The sequence below is a fragment of the Ornithorhynchus anatinus genome, chromosome 5 (assembly GCF_004115215.2).
Source record: "Ornithorhynchus anatinus isolate Pmale09 chromosome 5, mOrnAna1.pri.v4, whole genome shotgun sequence".
Lineage (NCBI taxonomy): Eukaryota > Metazoa > Chordata > Mammalia > Monotremata > Ornithorhynchidae > Ornithorhynchus > Ornithorhynchus anatinus.
This window is the reverse complement of record NC_041732.1, coordinates 62,547,024-62,567,418: the sequence shown is the minus strand read 5'-3', so window position 1 is coordinate 62,567,418 and position 20,395 is coordinate 62,547,024. Positions and strand designations below refer to the sequence as shown.

General features: G+C 49.3%; 1 protein-coding gene across 3 annotated transcripts in view; it reads right to left on the bottom strand.

Moving 5' to 3' along the window:
* The window catches only part of ATP13A2 (ATPase cation transporting 13A2), a 30,575-nt gene extending 19,236 nt beyond the window's left edge, over positions 1 to 11,339 (bottom strand). For all 3 annotated transcript variants that reach the window (XM_029066201.2, XM_029066203.2, XM_029066202.2), the window contains exon 1: positions 11,118 to 11,339. In XM_029066201.2, coding sequence (XP_028922034.1) covers positions 11,118 to 11,127 — 10 coding nt within the window. In that variant the 5' untranslated portion in view covers positions 11,128 to 11,339. The remainder of the gene's footprint in view (positions 1 to 11,117) is intronic.
* Positions 11,340 to 20,395: the final 9,056 nt, after the last annotated feature.

The following is a 20,395-nucleotide window of genomic DNA, read 5'->3' as shown; positions in this document are numbered from 1 at the left end:
GACAAATGCTACTGGTGAGTGCTAGCTGCCTACCCCATGCCCTGCGGGAGAAGCAGCGTGGCTCAGTGGAAAGAGCACGGGCTTTGGAGTCAGGGGTCATGAGTTCGAATCCCAGCTCTGCCACTTGTTGGCTGTGTGACTGTGGGCAAGTCACTTCACTTCTCTGCGCCTCAGTTCCCTCATCTGTAAAATGGGGATTAAGACTGTGAGCCCCACGTGGGACAACCTGATTCCCCTATGTCTACCCCAGCACTTAGAACAGTGCTCGGCACATAGTAAGCGCTTAACAAATACCAACATTATTATTATTATTACTTTCAGAACTGATGCCCAAGACATTTTTTTTTAATGGTACTTGTTGTTGATGATGACATTTGTTAAGCGTTTACTATGTGTCAAGCATTGTTCTAAGCACTGGGGTAGCTACAGAGTATTCAGGTTGTCCCACGGGAGGCTCATAGTGTTAAGCCCCATTTTACACATGAGGTAATTGAGGCAGAAAGAAATCGCTTGCCCAAGGTCACACAGGAGACAAGTGGTGGAGCCGGGATTAGAACCATGTCCTTTGACTCCCAAGCCTGTGCTCTTTCCACTAAGCCACTTCTCAAGCTTCTCAAGCACTTATTTTGTGTCATGTTTTGTACCAAGCACTGGGGCAGATACAAATTTATCAGATTGGACACAGTCCCTATCCCACTTGGGGTCACAGTCCCAAGTAAGTAAGAGGGAGGAGAATTTAATCCCCATTCTTCTGCATTGAAATCGCATGGCAGGAAACCAGATCCAGCTGCTTCATTCATTCAATAGTATTTATTGAGCACTTACTATGTGCAGAGCACTGTACTAAGCGCTTGGAATGTACAATTCAGCAACAGATAGAGACAATCCCTGCTCAAAGATGGGCTCACAGTTCCCCTCCCTGCCCTGCTGCCCTCCCTCCCTTGTGGGCCAAGGGTCTCATCTGCCACCTGGTCAGTGGGCTGGGCTGGGGGTTTGGCAGGGAGGCGGGAGGAACAGCTGTTCCCAGTTCTGAGCAGGGTGAAAGCTCCCTGTTCTCTGTTGGGGCCAGGAGGCAAGTGAGTGGGGAGACACCTGGATTTTCCCCATGCACAACCCCTCATTCCCACTGGCCCTAGCCCCAGGGACTCTGAGTCACCTAGCCTAGGAGGAAGGAAGGGCATAGGGAAACCGGATTCACTCAGGCACAAGAGGCGGCAACTCCAGGAGTCTGCAGGTCCCCTGAGCCCACCATGCCAACCTGTCGGCTCGAAGCCAAACAGCCACATGGGACTGGATAGGAGAGCAGGTAGGGTCATGAAAGAACTTCTCCCTCTCATAGCCCCTTTGCCTGCTTTTAGGGCCCATCTGGCCTGAGGGACACATCCGGCATCCAGGCATCTCCAGGGAAGCTGGCCCGACTTTATTAATAATAATAATAATAATAATAATAATATTGGTATTTGTTACGTGCTTACTATGTGCACAGCACTGTTCTAAGCACTGGGGTAGATACAGGGTAATCAGGTTGTCCCATTTGGAGCTCACAATCTTAATCCCCATTTTACAGGTGAGGTAACTGAGGCACCGAGAAGTTAAGTGACTTGTCCACAGTCACACAGCTGACAAGTGGCAGAGCCGAGATTCGAACCCATGACCTCTGACTCCAAAGCCCGGGCTCTTTCCACTAAGCCACGCTGCTTGATCTGCCCAAAGTCACACAGCTGAGAAGTGGTGGAGCTCTGACTCCCGAGCCCGTGCTCTTTCCACTAAGCCACGCTGCTTCTCAGTGTGACTTTAGAGGTGGGTTCCCTAGTGAGTTAATAGTATATATTGAGCATTTACTGTGTGAAGAGCGCTGTACTAAATAAATTGTGGTATTTGTTAAGCACTTACTATGTGCAAAGCACTGTTCTAAGCCCTGGGGGATACAAGGTGATCAGGTTGTCCCACGTGGGGCTCACAGTTTTAATCCCCATTTGACAGATGAGGTAACTGAGGCACAGAGAAGTTAAGTGACTTGCCCAAGGTCACACAGCTGACCAGTGGCAGAGCCAGGATTAGAACCCGTGACCTCTGACTCCCAAGCCCGCGCTCTTTCCACTGAGCCGCGCTGCTTCTCTAAGCACTTGGGAGAATAGACTATGATAATATAACAGACATATTCTCTGTCTGCAATGAGTTTATGGTCTAGCGGGGGAGACAGGTGTTACTATACATAAAATTACAGATATGTGCATAAATGCTGTGGGATTGGGAGGGGGCGATGAATAAAGGGAGCAAGTCAGGGTGATGCCAAAGGGAGTGGGAGAAGGGAAAAGGAGGGCTTGGTCAGGGACGGCTCCCCGGGCTCCCCCATTTCCTGCAGAGCCACTGTGTTCCCTTCCCTGGTTGGTTCTCATGAGCCTGGGCCCCGCAAACGAGTAATGGTCCTCTGGCTGTGGCCATAGCCAGGGGATCGGAGAAGGGACCGGTACTGAAAGTCAGAGCCCAGGCAGATCCTGGCAGCCCGGATCGGGGACAGGCTGGAGGGAACCAGAGTGCCCACGGTGCAGGCAGGACAGCTGAGCCCCATTTGCACCATCCCTCTACTCTGGCCAGGGGGCCGCTCCCTCACGCTCTGAGACTTGATCCTCCAAGCTGAAGCCGAATGTTCCACGAATGAGGAATGGATAACCCCGCTGCACCCGCAGGCCTGTGAGGTGAAGCTCCCGGCTCCCTGAGCTGAAATGAAAACTCCTTGAAGACAGGGATCGTATCCACTGACTCTATTATACTCTCCCAAGCACTTAGTAAAGTGCTCTGAACACTGTAAGGGCTCAATAATTGATTGATTGAAGGACTGACTGGGAATTTCATCCATTCCCATGACTTCAACTCCCATCTCTATGTGAATGACACCCAAGTATACCTTGCTAGCCTCGATTGCTCTCCTTTGCAATCTCTCATCTCCTCCTGCCTCCAGGGCATTCCTCTATGGTTGTTCCTTACACACCTCAAGCTCTATATGTCCAAAATTGAACTCTTCATCTTCCCTTCCAAATCCTCTTCTCCCCCTCACTTTCCATCTCAGCTGACACCATCATCATCCTTCTGGTCTCTCAAAAACCCAATCCTTGACTCTTCCCTCTCTTTTCTCCCCCTTATATTCAGTCTGTCAATTTTCCCCTCAAAACACTCTGGACTCTGCCCCTTCCTCTCCAACCATATGGCCATCATGCTAGTCTAGGAACTCCTTATAACCCTCCTTGACTATTCCATCAGCCTCCTTGCTGACCTCCCTGCCTTCACTCTCCTCTCCAGTCTACTCTGCCGCCCGGATCACTTTTCTAAAACATCGTTCTGTTCACATCTCCCCACTCTGCCAGTGGTTGCCAGTTCCTCATTACATCAAGCAGAAAGATCATTGGTATTAAGGCATTCCATCAGCTCTCTCCCTCCTATTTATCCACTCTCTTCTCTCACAACACCCCAGTTCTCACTCTTTGTGCCTCTCAGGATAATCTACCCACTGTACCTCAATCTAGTCTCTCTCGCTGTCGGCCTCTTGTTCATGTTTTTCTGTCTGCCTGGAAATCCTTCCCCTTCAAATTTTGTCATATTACTGCTCTCCCAACTCCAAAGTCCTTCTTAAATCACATCTACCCCAGGAAGCCTTCCTCAATTAATTTCACATCTACCACTACCCAAGCACTCTCAAGCCTTCATCCCCATTTCCAGATGAGGTAATTGAGACACAGAGAAATTATGTGACTTGCCCAGCATTTAGTACAGTGCCTGACACATACTAAGCACTTAAAAAAATGTCATTTTTAAAAAGTAGGACTTAGCAGCTCCATCAACACTTAACTATCACTGCCACCATCTGCCACTGACCTAAGTAGGCTGGAAAATCAGGGAATGCAGAAGCTTTGGTGGCTTAAGTGAAGATTCACCACATTCCCAGACATTAAAAAGCCCTCTCCAGACACCAAACAGAAATCTAGATTACTGGATGACTTGGTAAATCCTGGAGAAGTGGCAATTCTATTTGAAATAATCTTCTGTCCAAACCTGCTCTTTTAATTTTTTTTTAAATGCTCTTTGTTAAGCACTTACTATATGTCAAACAATGTTCTAAGCACTGGGACAGGTATGAGTTAATTAGGTCAGACATCATTCCTGTCTTTCATGAGGTGCACAGTCCAAATAGGAGGGAGAACTGGCATCCCCACTGTACAGTGGTACAGAGGGGTGAGGTGGTTTGCCCATGGTCACGCAGTGAGAAATTGGCAGAGCTGGGGTTGGAACCCAGGTGCTTCTGACTCCCAGGCCAGTGCTCTCTCCACTAGGCCACACTGCTTCTGTAATTAGATATTTTGCTATTAAAATATGGGCTTTTATTTCTAGCCAATAAAGTGAAGTGGCAGAAGAGTAGAGCATAGGACAGTTGACTAGAGCAGTGGGAAAGGGTATGAGTTTTTATATGTGCAAAGTAGAGCCAGTCAACAGGAGTGCTTTTTCTTCAGGAAGTAGAAGGCCTGGCTAATAAAAGTCCTGCAGGTGACTAGCATTTGCTGATTGCTAAGCTTTGACTAACCATCAATATCAAACAGCCTGTTCTCCACGGATATTTCAGCAAATATTTACTGTGGACAATGACTGGTGGAAGATTAAAGTAGGCCTTTAGAACTGGACAAGAACAGAGGAGAGCGCCCGTTTTTTCATTTCCCTAATCCTGCTTGGAGAAGGAGCACTGGCTGCCCTTTGAAGTTGGGAGGAAGTGTGGAAATCCGTGTTCAAGAAAATAGCTTTTTTGGAATCCAGAGTCAGGATAAGTAGCTATCAATCGGTGAGGTTTCAGCAGGGCATCTAAGTTCAGATGTTTTGAAGGCAGGAGGAAATAAGAGACTGCAGAGAAGGAGAGAGATCAGGAGAGATCATCAACATAGAGATGGTGGTTGAAGCCATAGGAGTGAAAAAGTTCTCCGAGGATGTAGATGAAATAGAAGTGGACCCAGAACTGAGCCTTAAGGGCTTCCCACAGTTAGGGGGTGGGAGGCAGAGGAGGAGCCTGTAAAGGAGACTGAGGATGAGCAACCAGAGAGACAGGAGACCCAGGAGCAGACAGTGTCAGTGAAGCCGAGGTTGGAAAATGTTTCCAGGAGAAGGTGGTGGTCCACAGTGTCCAAGGCAGCTGAGCGGCGAAGAAGAATTAGGATGAAGTAGAGGTTGTTGGATTTGGCAAGAAGGAGATCATTAGTGATCTTTTGGCACAGTGAAGGGGGAAGAAGACAAATTGGAGGGGGTCAAGGAGAGAATTGGAGGAGAAGAAGTGAAGGCAGCACGTGTAGACATCTTGCTCAAGGTGTTTGGAAGGAATGATAGGAGGGAGATGGGGCAATAACTGGAGGGAGATAATGGGGTCAAAGGAGGGTTGTTTTAGGTCAGGGGAGACCATGAGCATGTTTGAAAGCAGTGGGAAAGAAGCTGGTTGGGGGGAGAGGTGGCTGGCTCATGTGTTCATTTCCCAACTCTGAGTCTTACTTCTTCTTGCATTCTCATCTCTAGGCCACGATGCTTCACATGGCCTAGCAGGTAGAGCACGAGCCTGGGAGACAGAAGGACCTATGTTCCAATCCCAGCTCTGCTACTTGATAATTGTGGTATTTATTAAGTGCTTACTATGTACAAGCAAATTAGGTTGTACTCAGTCCCTGTCCCACATGGGGCTCACAGTCTTAATCTCCACTTTACAGATGAGGTAACTGAGGCACAGAGAAGTTAGGACTTGCCCAAGGTTTCACAGCAGACAAGTGGAGGAGAGCTGGGATTAGAACCCAAGTCCTTCTGACTCCTATGCCCATGCACTATCCACTAGGCCATGCTGCTTCCTGTCTGCTGTGTGACCTTGAGCAAGTCACTTCACTTCCCTTGCCTCAGCTCCCTCTTCTGCAAAATGGGGATTCAATACTTCTTCTCCCACCTGTATCCTGAATCGACCTCAGAATTTAGACCAGTGCTTGGCACATAATAAGCACCTAAACATCCCAATTATTATTATTTCTAAGCGGTGGCTGGGGGGGGGGGGGGGGGGGGGGGAGGAGGAAGGGGCTGAGAAGCTCTAGAAGGGTCTTTCCCACACTCTCTCTGCCTCCTCAAGCAAAATGTCACTTCCTAGTTCAATTCACTTCCCCACTCTGAGACCCTGAGCTTCAAATAAAGCTTAGGAACAAAATTACTTCTATTGACTCTTCTTCGAGTTAAGGAACTGCTCAAATCATCTGGTGCTCAGTTCCCCCCCCACCCCACCGCTCCCGCGACCAAGTTTTCCTACTGCTCCTTGATTTCCGCCGGAAAAGTAGCAATGGTCTCAAATCCCTCTCTGCAGAGGTGGCCCCCAAGGCTGGGGCTCTCCGGGGGCTTTCATTCCTCTCGTTCTTGTTAAATCCTCCAGGCAACAGCAACGATGCTAGCACCCTTGACAAAGTGGAATTTCAGAAAGCGGTAAGCCTCAACTTGTGGGATACATGGAGCTGACTGGAAGGCCGCATAGAGGAGTCCTAGGAGATTCTGGCTCCGTGGCCCTTCCAAACCCAGCCGGCACAATGACGTGGCCGCCAGCACCGGCGTTCTGGGCCAGTCACGCTGGAAGCATCATTTCCCCTGGTCAATATTGACTCCTGTTTCAGCCGCCGGGTGGTTCCTGGGAGGGAGGGAAGGTCATGAGGCCTATGTCTTCCTAGGGTGGGCACGCGGGCTGCTCTCTCTGCTGCCTGTGAGCATGGGAGAACATGTATATGTGTGTGCTGGTTCACCTGCCCCCCGGCCTCTCGTCACCTGCTGCAGGGGGTCACTGTGGCTACCGCTGTGTCTTGAACTCTGATTCTCAAGGAGCCTGAAATTCTGCTCTTCTGGCCACAGCACCCCATTCTCAATGGAAATAGCACTTAGGAGTCAGAGGTCACGGGTTCTAATCCCGGCTCTGTCACCTGTCAGCTGTGTGACTTTGGGCATGTAACTTAACTTCTTGGTGCCTCAGTTATCTCATCTGTAAAATGGGGATTAAGACTGTGAGCCTCACGTGGGACAATCTGATTACCCTGTATCTACCCCAGTGCTTAGAAGAGTGCTCGGCACATAGTAAGCGCTTAACCAACATTATTATTATCTTTGTTTTCAATCTGTGAATTTGGCCTTGTCTTTTAAATTGTTTTAGTGTTCTGTTTCAACACTCCTTTTATATCTGTTTCCAGATATATGATCTCCTTCCTGTATATTCTTTGACTGTGAGCACCTTGCAGTTCAGGGAATGTGTCTAAACCCCTACCTGTGTATTCTTCTCCAGCGCGTAATGCAGTAGTCTGCACACAGTAAGCACTTAATAAATATTAAATTATTTACATTACTATCTGCATCACCCTCTAGACTGTATGCTCGTTGTAGGCAGGGAACATGTTTACCAACTCCATTATACTGAACTCTCCCAAGTAGTTAGTACAGTGCTCTGCACACAGTAAGCACTCAAATACGATTGATAACTCTTTATATTGTACCCCTGAATTCCCCATCACCGTAGACGGCATCATTGTTCTTTCTATGCAACCCTGGCATTATCCTTGACTCCACTCTCCCTCATTGAACCCAGGAATTCAATCCATCACTAAATCCCATTGGTTCCCCCTTCACAACATCGCTAAAATCCACCCTCTCCTCTCCAATCCAAACCGCTACCACTTTAATACAATGTCATCCTCTTCCGCCTGGATTACTGCATCAGCCTCCTTGATGACCTCCCAACCTCCTGTCTCTCTCCACTCCAGTCTATATTTCACTCTTCTGCCCAGATCATTTTTCCTCAAAAATGATCGAGACATGTCTCCCCACTCCTCCAAAAACTCCAGTAGTTGTCCATCCCTCTCTGCATCGAACAAAAACTTCTCAACATTGGTGTTAAAGCATTCAAACACTTTGCCCTCTCCTACTTCACCTCGCTACTTTTCTACTACAATCCAGCCCGCAAACTTCACTCCTCTAATGCTAACCTTCTCACTATGACTCAATCTCGCCTATCTCACCCTACCCTACCTTCTGGCCTGGAACCCCCTCCCTCCTCAAATCTGAGAGACTACTCTCACCCCCTTCAAGGCACATCTTCTCCTTCCCTGACTAAATCCCCCCTTCCTCTTCTCCCACTCCCTTCTGCATCACCCTGACTTGCTCCCTTTGTTCTTCCCCACTCCCAGCCCCACAACACTCACATATATTTCTGTAATTTATTAATTTATATTAATGTCTGTCTCACCCCCTGTAGACTGTAAACTCATTATGGACAGGGAATATGTCAATAAATACGACTGAATGAATGCTCTCCCAAGAGTTTAGTACAGTGCTTGGCTCATAGTAAGCTCTCAATAAATAACACTGATGACGATCATCATCTTTATGACTACTACACCTGGTCTCCTGAGGAGCAAAATCTCCGACCTGGGGTAAGAGGGGCTCCCATGTGACCAAGAAGGCTGGTTACAGACCTGAAAGGGTTAAGCCAGCTAGCTCAGTGAAGCTGCTCTTCTTTATGCAAATATGAAGTGTGTACACACTGACACACACACCCTCCCCAGCTGTCATACTAAATCAGACTTTTTACCAGCTGTACAGATTGCACTGTTCCATAAAACACGGCATCCCTAGGCTTGGGAGGCACCCCTCCAAGAGGTCATTTAATCCATCCCTCTGCTTTCAGGCACAACTCCGCTTAACCACCCTGCCGCAGCAGAATCCTTCTAGTTTTTGAAGCTGTGCAAAGTGGGAGATTACCTGGCTTTACTGAGCCACTGGTTCTGCCTAAAATCCCTCTCCAAAAGGAAGTTGTTCCTTGTCTCTGGCCCAAATCCCTCGGTCTCCAGAGGTTGGGAGGAGAGATTCGTAGGGGTGGTGAGTGTGAAATGTCAGGAGCCCAGGGTCAGGTGGATGGAAGTAGGTTCCCTCAGCCAGGGGGCAAAGGGGTCACGGGGCCTACTCTGCCCCAGAGCCGGCTCCCCTCTCATGGTGGTGACCACCCCCCCCGCAGCCCAATAGGAGAGGAGCCCAGCCGGGTGGCCCCCGGCCCAAGTAAGATGACAACAGAGGAACCAGAGTCAAAGCTGTTCAGGAACTCTTCGCTTCCTACTGGGACCGTGCCACCAGACCTCAACTTCCCTGGCCGCTGATACGGCCGCAGACTGAGCCAGATTGGGGCTTCCTCTTTGTGTCCCTGCCCGGGCTCGCCGCCTGAGCTCCCCCGGCCCACCCCGGGAGAAGCCTGGCCTGGGCAAAGCAGGCGGACGGCAGCCTGGGCTTCTCCAGCTGCAAGGCCGAGGCCTTAGGTTGTATGGCTCGGTGTGTGGGCGGCGGGGGGGACCCGAGACCAGTAAGTTCTTGTTTTATTGATATTTTCAGTTACAGCAGAGGTGGCATGGGCAGCTGCTTTCTAAAAAGTACCATTGATCCATTGATAACTAGACCAGATGGTCATTCTTGTTTCTTGGGAGGCAGTGGCTAGAGCCACGGGCCTCGGAATCAGAAGGACCTGGGTTCTAATCCTGGATCTGCCACTTGTCTGCTATGTGACCTTGGGCAAGTCACTTCACTTTTTTGTGACTCAGTTACCTCATCTATAAAACAGGGATCAAGACTGTGAGGGACTGCGTCCAACCTGATTAACTTGTATCTATCCCGGCAACACTACTTGACACAAAGTAGGTGGTTAACAAACACCTTCATTATCATTATTAGTGGAGGAGGGATTTAGGTTGAACTGATGGAAAAACCTCCTGGAAAGCATGGGCTGTGACCCTCCAGAAGGTGCCTGGGAGCTTTGGAAGCTGCTTCTCCTAAATCTTTAAACCCAGGAGATTTTTGCATCTGGATGGGGGTGGGGTTCAGGCGTGGACTGGCAGGGAGGCTGGGTCATGGATGAGCTAGGAGACCTATGAAGGAGCCTCTGGGGAAAGGAGACAATCTGCTTGTCAGGGACTCGAGGAAGCCAACAGAGGAACTGGCACTAGGAACAAAACCAGCCCTTCCTCCCCTCCCTCAAACCTCTCTGGGGAGTCGGTCTCCCTCGGGCTGACATCCAGAAACGCAGAACCTCACCTCCCTTGACCCCCTGCCACTGCTGCATCTCTGTACCCTGGTTCTCGGGCTGTCATTCCCAAACCTCCCAGCCCTGGGGCCTTCCGGGACCGGGGGGGGGGGGGGGGGGGGGGGGCGGAGAAGGAAGGAGAGGGAAGGGGGAGAGGGAGGAAGGAGAGGAGAAAGAGAAAAGAAAAGGGCAGTGATAGTGGGAGGGAAGGGGGGGGGGGAAAGGCCAAGGGGGGGCGGGAGAGGGAAGAGGGATGGGGACAGGCCACAGTCCCAGAAATAAGAAATACGCAAGTAGGGCTCCAGGACTCCGGTAAAGAAGCAGCGTGGCTCAGTGGAAAGAGCCCGGGCTTGGGAGTCAGAGGTCACGGGTTCGAATCCCGGCTCTGCCACTTGTCAGCTGTGTGACTGTGGGCAAGTCACTTCACTTCTCTGTGCCTCAGTTCCCTCATCTGTAAAATGGGGATGAAGACTGTGAGCCTCACGTGGGACAACCCGATTACCCTGTATACCCCAACGCTTAGAACGGTGCTCTGCACATAGTAAGCGTTTAGCAAATACCAAAATTATTATTATTAAAGTGCAGGGCCGGCTTCCCCCCTCTCGCTGACAGCAGCAGCAGCAGGAGGAAGAGAAGGAGAAGGCAGCTGGCTTGGCTCTCCAGTTTGCATAACCCAAGAAGGCCCCTGCGGCCTGGCTCTTGCCCGAACGGGTAGCACGAGCCAGCCTGGCACAGCACCCCGGAGTCCAGACTTCCAGCCCGGGTGTGGGGGCGATGCGCACCCCTTTGGGGGCTGGCAATCCCACGGGCCCGAGGGAAGCGAGTCGTCCAAGTCCGTCCGCGAAGGGGAGAGCCTGATTTGGAAGCCCTCCCGGAAAAAAACCGATAGGATGCCCAGCTTGGTACCCACGCCTCCCCTCCAAGGGGCAGCTCCGGGCTCGGCCCTGAGGACCCCCCAAGCTCATCCCCAAAGCAACGGGGAGGGCGGGGGAGAGGGGAGCCGCCGCCTCCTCACCTGCGCTCATTGCGGAGGCTCCGGCGGTTGCAGCTCCTGCAGCTCCTCCTGCAGCTCTTGCAGCTCCTCCTGCAGCTTCTGCAGCTCCTGCAGCTGCTGCAGCTCATCGCCCCCCCAGGCCGAGCCCAACCAGGGCAGAGGGTCGGTGCCCACCCTCCCCTCTGCGGCTGGAGCGGCCGGTCCTGCGGGCAGGCGAGGGCACCGAGGCCTCGCTGCCTCCACGTCCTCCCCCGCCCCGCCGCGGGGGCTGCTGGGAGTTGTAGTCCCCCCCCCCATGAGGCCTTTTCTCAACCGACACCGCGCCTCACTCACTCATTCATAATAAACAATAATAATAATGGTATTCGTTAAGCCCTTACAAGGTGTCATTCATTCATTCAACAGTATTTATTGAGCCCTTACTCTGTGCAGAGCACTGTACTAAGCGCTTGGAATGGACAAGTCGACAACAGATAGAGCCAGTCCCTGCCCTTTGACGGGCTTACAGTCTAATTGGGGGAGACGGGCAGACGAGAACAATGGCAATAAATAGAGTCTAGGGGAAGAACATCTCATTAAAACAATGGCACATAAATAGAATCAGGGTGGTGTACATCTCATTAAACAAAATAAATAGGGGGATGAAGATAGATACAGTTGAGCGGACGAGTAGAGTGCTGAGGGGGTGGGACGGGAGAGGGGGAGGAGCAGAAGGAAAGGGGGGAGAAGAGGGTTTAGAACAGTGTCACTGTTCTAATAATAGTGTAATAATGTTGATATTTGTTAAGCGCTTACTATGGGCAGAGCAGTGCTCTAAGCGCTGGGGCAGGCACAGGGTTATCAGGTTGTCCCACGTGGGGCTCCCAGTCTTAATCCCCATTTTACAGATGAGGGAACTGAGGTGCAGAGAAGTGAAGTGACTTGCCCACAGTCACACAGCTGACAAGGGGCAGAGCTGGGATTCTAACTCATGACCCCTGACTCCAAAGCCCGGGTTCTTTCCACTGAGCCACGCTGCTTTCATTCATTAATTAATTCATTCACTTAGTCATTAATTCATTCACTAATTCTTTCAGTCATTCATTCATACTTCCTGAGCGTTTATTCATTCATTCAATCGTATTTATTGAGCACTTACTGTGTGCAGATGCTTTTCTGCTCTTCCCCCTTCCGCTCCTCACAGTGCTGTGCACATTTGTAAGAGCCAGGGCTTGGGAGTCAGAGGACATGGGTTCTAATCCTTGCTCCACTACTTGTCTGCTGTGTGACCTTGGGCAAGTCACTTCACTTCTCTGTGCCTCAGTTACCTCATCTGTAAAATGGGGATAAAGACTGTGAGCCCCACATGGCACAAACTGATAAACTTGTATCTACCCCAGCACTTAGAACAATGCTCGACACATAGTAAGCACTTAACAAATGCCATCATTATTATTTGCATAGATTATTTATTACTCTATTTATTTTGTTAATGATGTGTATATATCTATGATTCCATTTATCTCAGTGATATCTATGCCATACTACTTGTTTTATTTTTTTCTGTTTTGCTTTGCTGTCCGTCTCTCCCGTTTAGACCTTGAGCCCGTTAGTGGGCAGGGATTGTCTCTGAATTGTGCATTCCAAGCCCTTAGTCCAGTGCTCTGCACATAGTAAGCGCTCAATAAATACTATTGAATGAATGAATTGTCTCTGTTGCCGAATTGTACATTCCAAGCGCTTAGTACAGTGCTCTGCACATAATAAGCGCTCAATAAATATGACTGAATGAATGAATGAATGCAGATCATGGTACTATGCTCTTGGAAGAGTACAGTACAGCAACAGAGGCAATCCCTGACCACAACAGGAGCTTGGAAAGTCCAATAAAGCAATAAAGAGAGACAATCTCTGCTAAAGATGGGCTCACAGTCTAGAGGCAGGGGGAGACAGACAACAAAACAAGTAAACAGGCATCAATATAAATAAATAGAATTACAGATATATACATATATACACTAGTGCTGTGGGGTGGGGGGTGGGGGAGAAGAGCAGAGGTAGCGAGTTGAAGTGGAAGGGAGGGGGAGCTGAGGAAAAGAGGATTTAGTCTGGGAAAGCCTCTTGGAGGAGGTGCGCCTTCCTCTCTCCGGCAGCCGGCCTTGCTGTCCATCTCTCTGTCTCTCCCGCTGTCCGAACGACTCCCTCTTTTCTCTCTCTCTTTTATTCATTTGTATTTATTGAATGCTTGCTGGGTGCAGAGTACTGTACTGAGCACTTGGGAGAGTGCAATACTACAATAAACAGACATATTCCCTGCTCACAGGGAGCTTACGGACTAGATGCGGGGAGACAGACATTAATATAAATGAATAAAATATAGATATCTGCATAACTGATATGGGGCTCGGAGGGGTGATAAAATCAGGATGACGCAGAAGGGAGTGGGAGAAGAGGAAATAATAATAGTAATAATAATTATGGTGTTTATTAACAAATTTCATTATTATTATTATTAGTTTCTTCCTCACTGGATGCCAGGGGGTCTGGGAGTCAGAAGGACCTGGGTCTAATCCCTGATCCACCATTTGTCCGCTGCATGACCTTGGGCAAGTCACACAACCTCATCTGTAGAATGGGGATTAAGACTATGAGCCTCATGTGGGACATGGACTTTGTCCAACCCGATTAACTTGTATCAACCCCTGTGCTTAGTACCCTGCCTGGCACATAGTAACTACTTACCAAATACCATAAAAAAAACCAAAATATTTCTTGGGACAGTCAGTTCCAGAGTGAAAAAACTCAGGACTAGCCATTATCTTCATACCCAACCGGCCCTGGGGGCAAGTGACCCTGCAGGGCAGCAGGGCTTGTCTAGACCTGAGGCCTTGTCTCAGCCTCAACCATGGGTTTGTTTGGGATGATTAGAGGGTGAAAGTTCTGAAAGCCCCTACAGGAGATCAGACAGGGAAGTGGGCTCAGCTCTGGTCTGTTGAGTCTGGCCTGGGCAGGCAGGCCCTGACACTTGTGAGAAAGTCCAGAAACGGAGCTGTGGTCCTCAACTTCCGTCACCTCATCGTCTCCTCCCAAAAGGGCTCCCGGGAAGAGCCGGGCTGCCACTGGGCATTGCAACAGATCTTAGAGCTAAGGAGAGGGAGGAGGGGGAGAGAGGATAGGTGGGAGCAGAAACGGGGTGCAGAAAGAGGAGGCCGGCTAACCCCAGGCCTTCAGCTACCCCAGTGGTGACACCTAAGAAGAGCTACCAGAGGGAAGCCAGCAGGGAGGGGTCTTCTATTGATCCCAAATTTCATTACACAGATTACTGAGATCAGCTCTCTCATGGCCTTGCCCATAGCAGCCCACTCATTCTCCTTAGGGGCATCACGGAGCGGGCTTGGTATGCTCTGATTAGAGGAATTCAGGGCTCTTCCCCTCTTCAAAGCCCTACTGAGAGCTCACCACCTCCAAGAGGCCTTCCCAGACTGAGCCTCTTCTCTCTCTGCTCCCTCTCTGCTCCTCCTCCGCCCTCTGCTCCCTCCCCCTTCCTTCACCTCCCCTCAGCTAAGCCCCCTTTCCCTCTGCTCCTCCCCCCTCCCTTCCCCTCCCCTCAGCACTGTGCTCATTTGCATATATTTTAATTACCTTATTTTGTTAATGAGGTGTACATCCCCTTGATTCTGTTTATCGTGATTATGTTGTCTCGCTTTTGTCCATCTCCCCCGATTAGACTGTAAGCTCATCATTGGGCAGGGATTGTCTCTGTTGCCTAATTGTACATTCCAAGCCCTTAGTACAGTGCTCTGCACATAGCGCTCAATAAATACAATTGAATGAATGAATGTAAGGTAGGCCAGCCTTTGTCGTTTTATTATGGAGATGGTTACTTGGGTAAGCCCTGACCATTTGGTCTCGAGAGGAAAGGACTCAATGTCCAGGTAGAGTTGGGCACTTGAGGTGGTGGTAAAACACTCATTTTATGGGCATCTTTGCTACTTTGTGGGTTTCTTAGCACGGAGCCAGGAGATCAGATCTGGCAGCGCGCAGCAGAAGCTCCACGGCCTGTTGGTCATTAGGGATTTATTGAGTAGCCAGCGGGGGTGGGTCACCATCTGAGGTGCCACAAGGAAGTGTTGCAGGTCCAAGGGGGTGCTTAACTCTGCCAGCTGGAGAGCTCGGCAGGGCCTGGCGGTGGAGGCTCAGACCGGGCTGTTTGAGAAGCTTCTTTTGCGGGCAGTGGGGAAACAGGTTTGGGTACATGCAGCTCTTAAAGGCTGTATGATGTCACCCTGAATTAAAGGCTCCTACCCAACCACTCAGCTATTTGGGAGCTGGTGACGCCGACCCTGGGGGCAGGAAGTTGGAACTGGGGGATTCCACGGCAGAGAGCCCATACCCCACAGGAAACCTGGACCTTCAGAGATCTGGATTCCAGCGCTTGTCACATTTAGTGTAGAACTTGGAGCCAATCACTGCTCTTCAGTTTGTTCACCTGTAAAATGGGAATAGGAGCTTCTCCTCCAAACTTCCCAGGAAACAAGGTGGGGCAAGGAGAAGGGGTGAGTTATTTCACTTCTCTGGTGTTCAAGTGCTAAACCGGGAGGGTGAGAGGCGATAGGCTGAATGGGGTAATGGACACACTTTGGGGCTTATTTATTTCATCACCAGGAGCCAAAGTAATTGGACTTTCACCTGTGTGAAGAGGCGGAGGCAGACCACCAAGACGCAGGCTTTGAACTATCACTCCCTGGGAGCGAGTGAAAGTCAAGTGTGGACATGTGACTGTTTGAGCTAAGTTTACACTGGGGCAATAATTCAATGCTTTATGTCTAGTCAGTTAAATTTAGTTTTTCATTAGCAACTGTGAGAGACCCAGACAACATCATAGTGTTAAATCAATTTGGTCAATCAGTCAATCAGTGGAAACGCCAGACTGTAACTTCCTCGGGGCTATAGTGGCTAGCGAGTGGAAGGCAATCTGCTACATCAAAACTCACCCAAGCTGGGCAGCTGCGGCATGGGAGAGAGTTGAGGGAGGAGACTCAGGTTTACCTAGTGGAAGGAGGCAATGGTAAACTGCTTTCGTATTTTTACCAAGAAAACTCTATGGATCCAAAACCAGAAAGATTGCAGATGGAGAGCGGGGCATTCTGGGAGAGATGTGTCGGTGGTGTCGCTATGGGTCGAAAAGACTTGGTGGCATAAGATAAGATAAGCTCATCTAGATTGTAAACTCGGTTGTGGGAGGGGAACGCATATGCCAGCTCTGTTGTATTGTACTCTCCCAAGCGCTTAGTACAGTGCTCTGCATAGACCAAATGCTCAATAAATACCATTCATCTTAGCTATTGAGTGTGGAGGACTGTACTAAGCTCCTGGGTGAGTAAAATTCAGTAGAGTTGGAAGTCACAGAGTGGGAGCTTGCGGTGGGTAAAGTCTCTCAGAGCTTTGTAGAGTGGTCTGTATACAGTAATAAATACCATTATGGCTACTATTACTTAGAATTCTCCAGTGTTAATTGTTTTCCGGGGCAGCTGTCACAGGGTGAGTTCCATAGAGTAGGTATCTTTGCTATTTCATAGGAACAAGGTTCCAGGGAGAGCTGCACCCCAAAATGAAAACAAGTTCAGGCCTCCGACCCACCCTGGGACCTGCCTCCAGGTGCCTCTCTGTCCTGCTTCGTATCCCAGCTGGTTGGATTAGCCTTCATGCTCCTTATAATCTCCGTGCTCCCCACAAGCTCCCTCGGCATCCAGCTCCCATCATCTCCACCACTGCAGAACAGCCCCGGGCCTTGCAAAGAGTCCCACATCAATGCTCTTCTTCCACGGAGCAGTCACTCAGAGCCAAATAACGGTGAGGCGGGGTGGGAGGTGGGATTCTCCTCTGGCAGTGCTATTTCCGGAGAGGCCTGGGCCCCTGGCTTCCCGATGCCCCCAGCGAAATGAAGAGGGGCAAGGGGGACAGAGGGCCAAGACTCACGTGCTTCTTCCGTCAATGCTCTCTCCACCATTTCCTACCAGACTCTGGAGGAAACGGGGCTCAGAGTAGGCCAGTCTGCCCAGGGGCAGGGCCGCCTGAGTTGCAGTGCTGGTAAAATTGGGCTCAGCTAAATTGGCTCGATGGGTCTGTGGAACCGGTGATCTAGAGGTTGCAGCTGCCCTGTCCGACCTGGGCCTGCAGTGGCCCCAGCCCTGGCCACCCCCACCCTCCACAGCTTTCTCTATGTCTTCCCGCTCCTTTCCACATGATAATAATAATCATTCATTCAATAGTATTTATTGAGAGCTTACTATGTGCAGAGCACTGTACTAAGCGCTTGGAATGTACCAATCGGTAACAGATAGAGACAGTCCCTGCCCTTTGACAGGCTTACAGTCTAATCATGGTACTATGTGCCAACCACTGTTCTAAGCAGCGTGGCTCAGTGGAAAGAACCCGGGCTTGGGAGTCAGAGGGCATAGGTTTGAATCCCGGCTCTGCCACTTGTCAGCTGTGTGACTGTGGGCAAGTCACTTCACTTCTCTGGGCCTCGGTTACCTCATCTGTAAAATGGGGATTAACTGTGAGCTTCACGTGGGACAACCTGATGACCCTGTATCCACCCCAGCGCTTAGAACAGTGCTCTGTACATAGTAAGCGCTTAACAAATACCAACATTATTATTATTATTATATGTTATTCAGGTTGGACACAGACTCTGTCCCACATGGGGCTCACACTCATCCCCATTTTACAGATGAGATAACTGAGGCCCAGAGAAGTTGAGTGACTTGTCCAAGGTCACACAGTAGACATGTGGTGGAGCTGGGATTAGAACTCAGCCCCTTCCGACTCCAAGGCCCGTGCTCTATCCACTAAGCCACACTGCTTCTAAATATCCCTCCAATAGACTGAGAGGGACAGCCGGCCAGTCAGTTGATTGTATTTATTGAACACTTACCGTGTGCAGGGTACTGTACTAAGCACTTGGGAGAGTACAATGCAACAATATAAAAAGCACATTCCCTGCCCATGATGAGTTTTCAGTCTAGAGGGACACATATCTTTGCTGACTGTTAAGGTAGCTTTCTTTTTTAAGGTATTTGTTAAGTGTTTACTTAATTTGCTCCCCAAAGTCTGCCCCCCAGTCGTCACTCCCTCAAGACCCCTGACTCCTATCCAGCCTCCTAAGAAAATTTTGCCACCCTCCGTTTGTTGTTCTGAGAAAAAGAGCAACCTGAGCACGTGCGTATGTGCACACCCCTTACCCCACAAAATGGGGATTAAGGCTGTAAGAGTGTAAGACTGTGGGACTGTGAACCCACTGTGGGTAGGGATTGTCTCTAACTGTTGCCGAATTGTACTTTCCAAGCGCTTAGTCCAGTGCTCTACACACAGTAAGCGCTCAATAAAGATGATTGAATGAATGACTTGGACTGTGCCTAACCCTATTAACTTGTATTTACTCCTGTGCTTAGAGCAGTGCCTGGAAACTAGCAAGCGCTTAAAAAATACAATGAAAAAAAAAGATGTCTCTTCCATTGGATTCAGAGGAAGATAAGCAGATTCCGGGCAAGGGTCGGGGAAGTAAATTAATCAGCAAGCTGAGGGAAGTGGCTTGCTTGGAGCAGATTAAAAGCCTTTAAAGTGGAACTGTGTGAAACGTCAGATGGGTACAGTCCTTGGATTCTGGTCTCCATGTTTTCTGAACAAACAGTACAGAATTATTCAAGGAGGCAGATTCTTTAGCTACCCACAATCCGTCCCTTCCCACCCCTCACAGCTTCCGATCCCCTGAAACGCAGGCCATCCTGCCCCATACGGTCCCTCTGAATGAGGTAAGCTCATTCATTCACTCATTCAATCGTATTTACTGAGCGCTTACTGTGTGCAGAGCACTGTACTAAACGCTCGGAAAGTACAATTCGGCAACAGATAGAGACAATCCCTACCCAACAATGGGCTCATACTCTAGAAGAGGGTAGGCAGACAACGAAACAAAACAAGTAGACAGGAACGTGTAGACCGACTCCGTTATATGGTACTCTCCCAAGCGCTTAGTACAGTGGTCTGCACACAATAAGTGCTCAATAAATGCCACTGATTGAACGATCTGAGGACCAAACTGGGATTCTGAAATTGGTTCAAGGGGGAAAACTCTCGTTAACCCTTGATCCTAATGATTCTACTTCTGCCTACCTCACCAATTATAGCAACTTTCAGCTAGTCATCAGGGTTTTATCAATATTAATCCTTGAGGAGTCATGGGTTCAGCACATTCATTCATTTAATCATATTTTCTTAGTGCTTACTCTGTGCAGAACAATGTATTCAGTACTTGGGAGAGTATAATACGATAAACAGACACATTCCCTGCCCACATCGAGCTTACAGCCTGGCAGGAGACAAATACAAATAAACAGTCCAACATGCTAAATCTCATTCTACAGGACTTGACACCCTAAATGAGCAGGGAAAATCAATCATTTATCGAGCACTTATGGTGCTTGGGAGAGTACAATATATCTGAGATGGTTAACACATTCCTGGCTGAGAAGCAGCATGGCCTAATGGTTAGAGCATGGGCCTGGAAGTCAGGAGGTCATGGGTTCTAATCCCAGTATCTGTCACTTGACTGCAGTAGGACCGTGGGCAAGTTTCTCAACTTCTCTGTGCCTCAGTTCCCTCATCTGTAAAATGGGGATTAAGACTGTGAGCCCTACGTGGGTCAGGGACTGCATCCAACCCAATCTTGTATCTACCCCATTGCTTAGAACAGTGCCTGGCACATAGTAAGTGCTTAACAAATACCGTAATTATTATAATTGTGTAGAGAAAGCATCAGTGTGACAGGAAAAAGGAAGCCTGAAGACAGGAATTACTTTAGTTTGCTGCCGACGCGAGCCTCAGCTCTAGGCTGGAGATGTTATATTGGGGTGGGGTACTCTCCCATACGTTTAGTATAGTGCTTGGCAAACAAACGCACAAATACGATTGATTCATAGGTTTTACAATATGCCCAGGCACCCGGCAGAGAACTCCAATTTTAGGGAAAATTCTTGAGTGGTGCTCGCCCATTTCAACGTTGCATTCAAACACACAACTGTTTCTTTCAACACCACATCACGCTGACTCCTGACAGATGGAGACATTCTCTTATTCCGTCGAGTTCTATCCAAATCACGTAGGATGCACGAGAATCAAGTTTTCATCATTTCCCCAACCTTCCCAAACCAAGATTCTGACAGGTTTCCACACTCGCTAATTCCTTCATCCGTAGACTGCTTGTGCGGCCCCCTTTAACCTCCATTTATTCACTCTGAAAGAACACGGACTCGGTC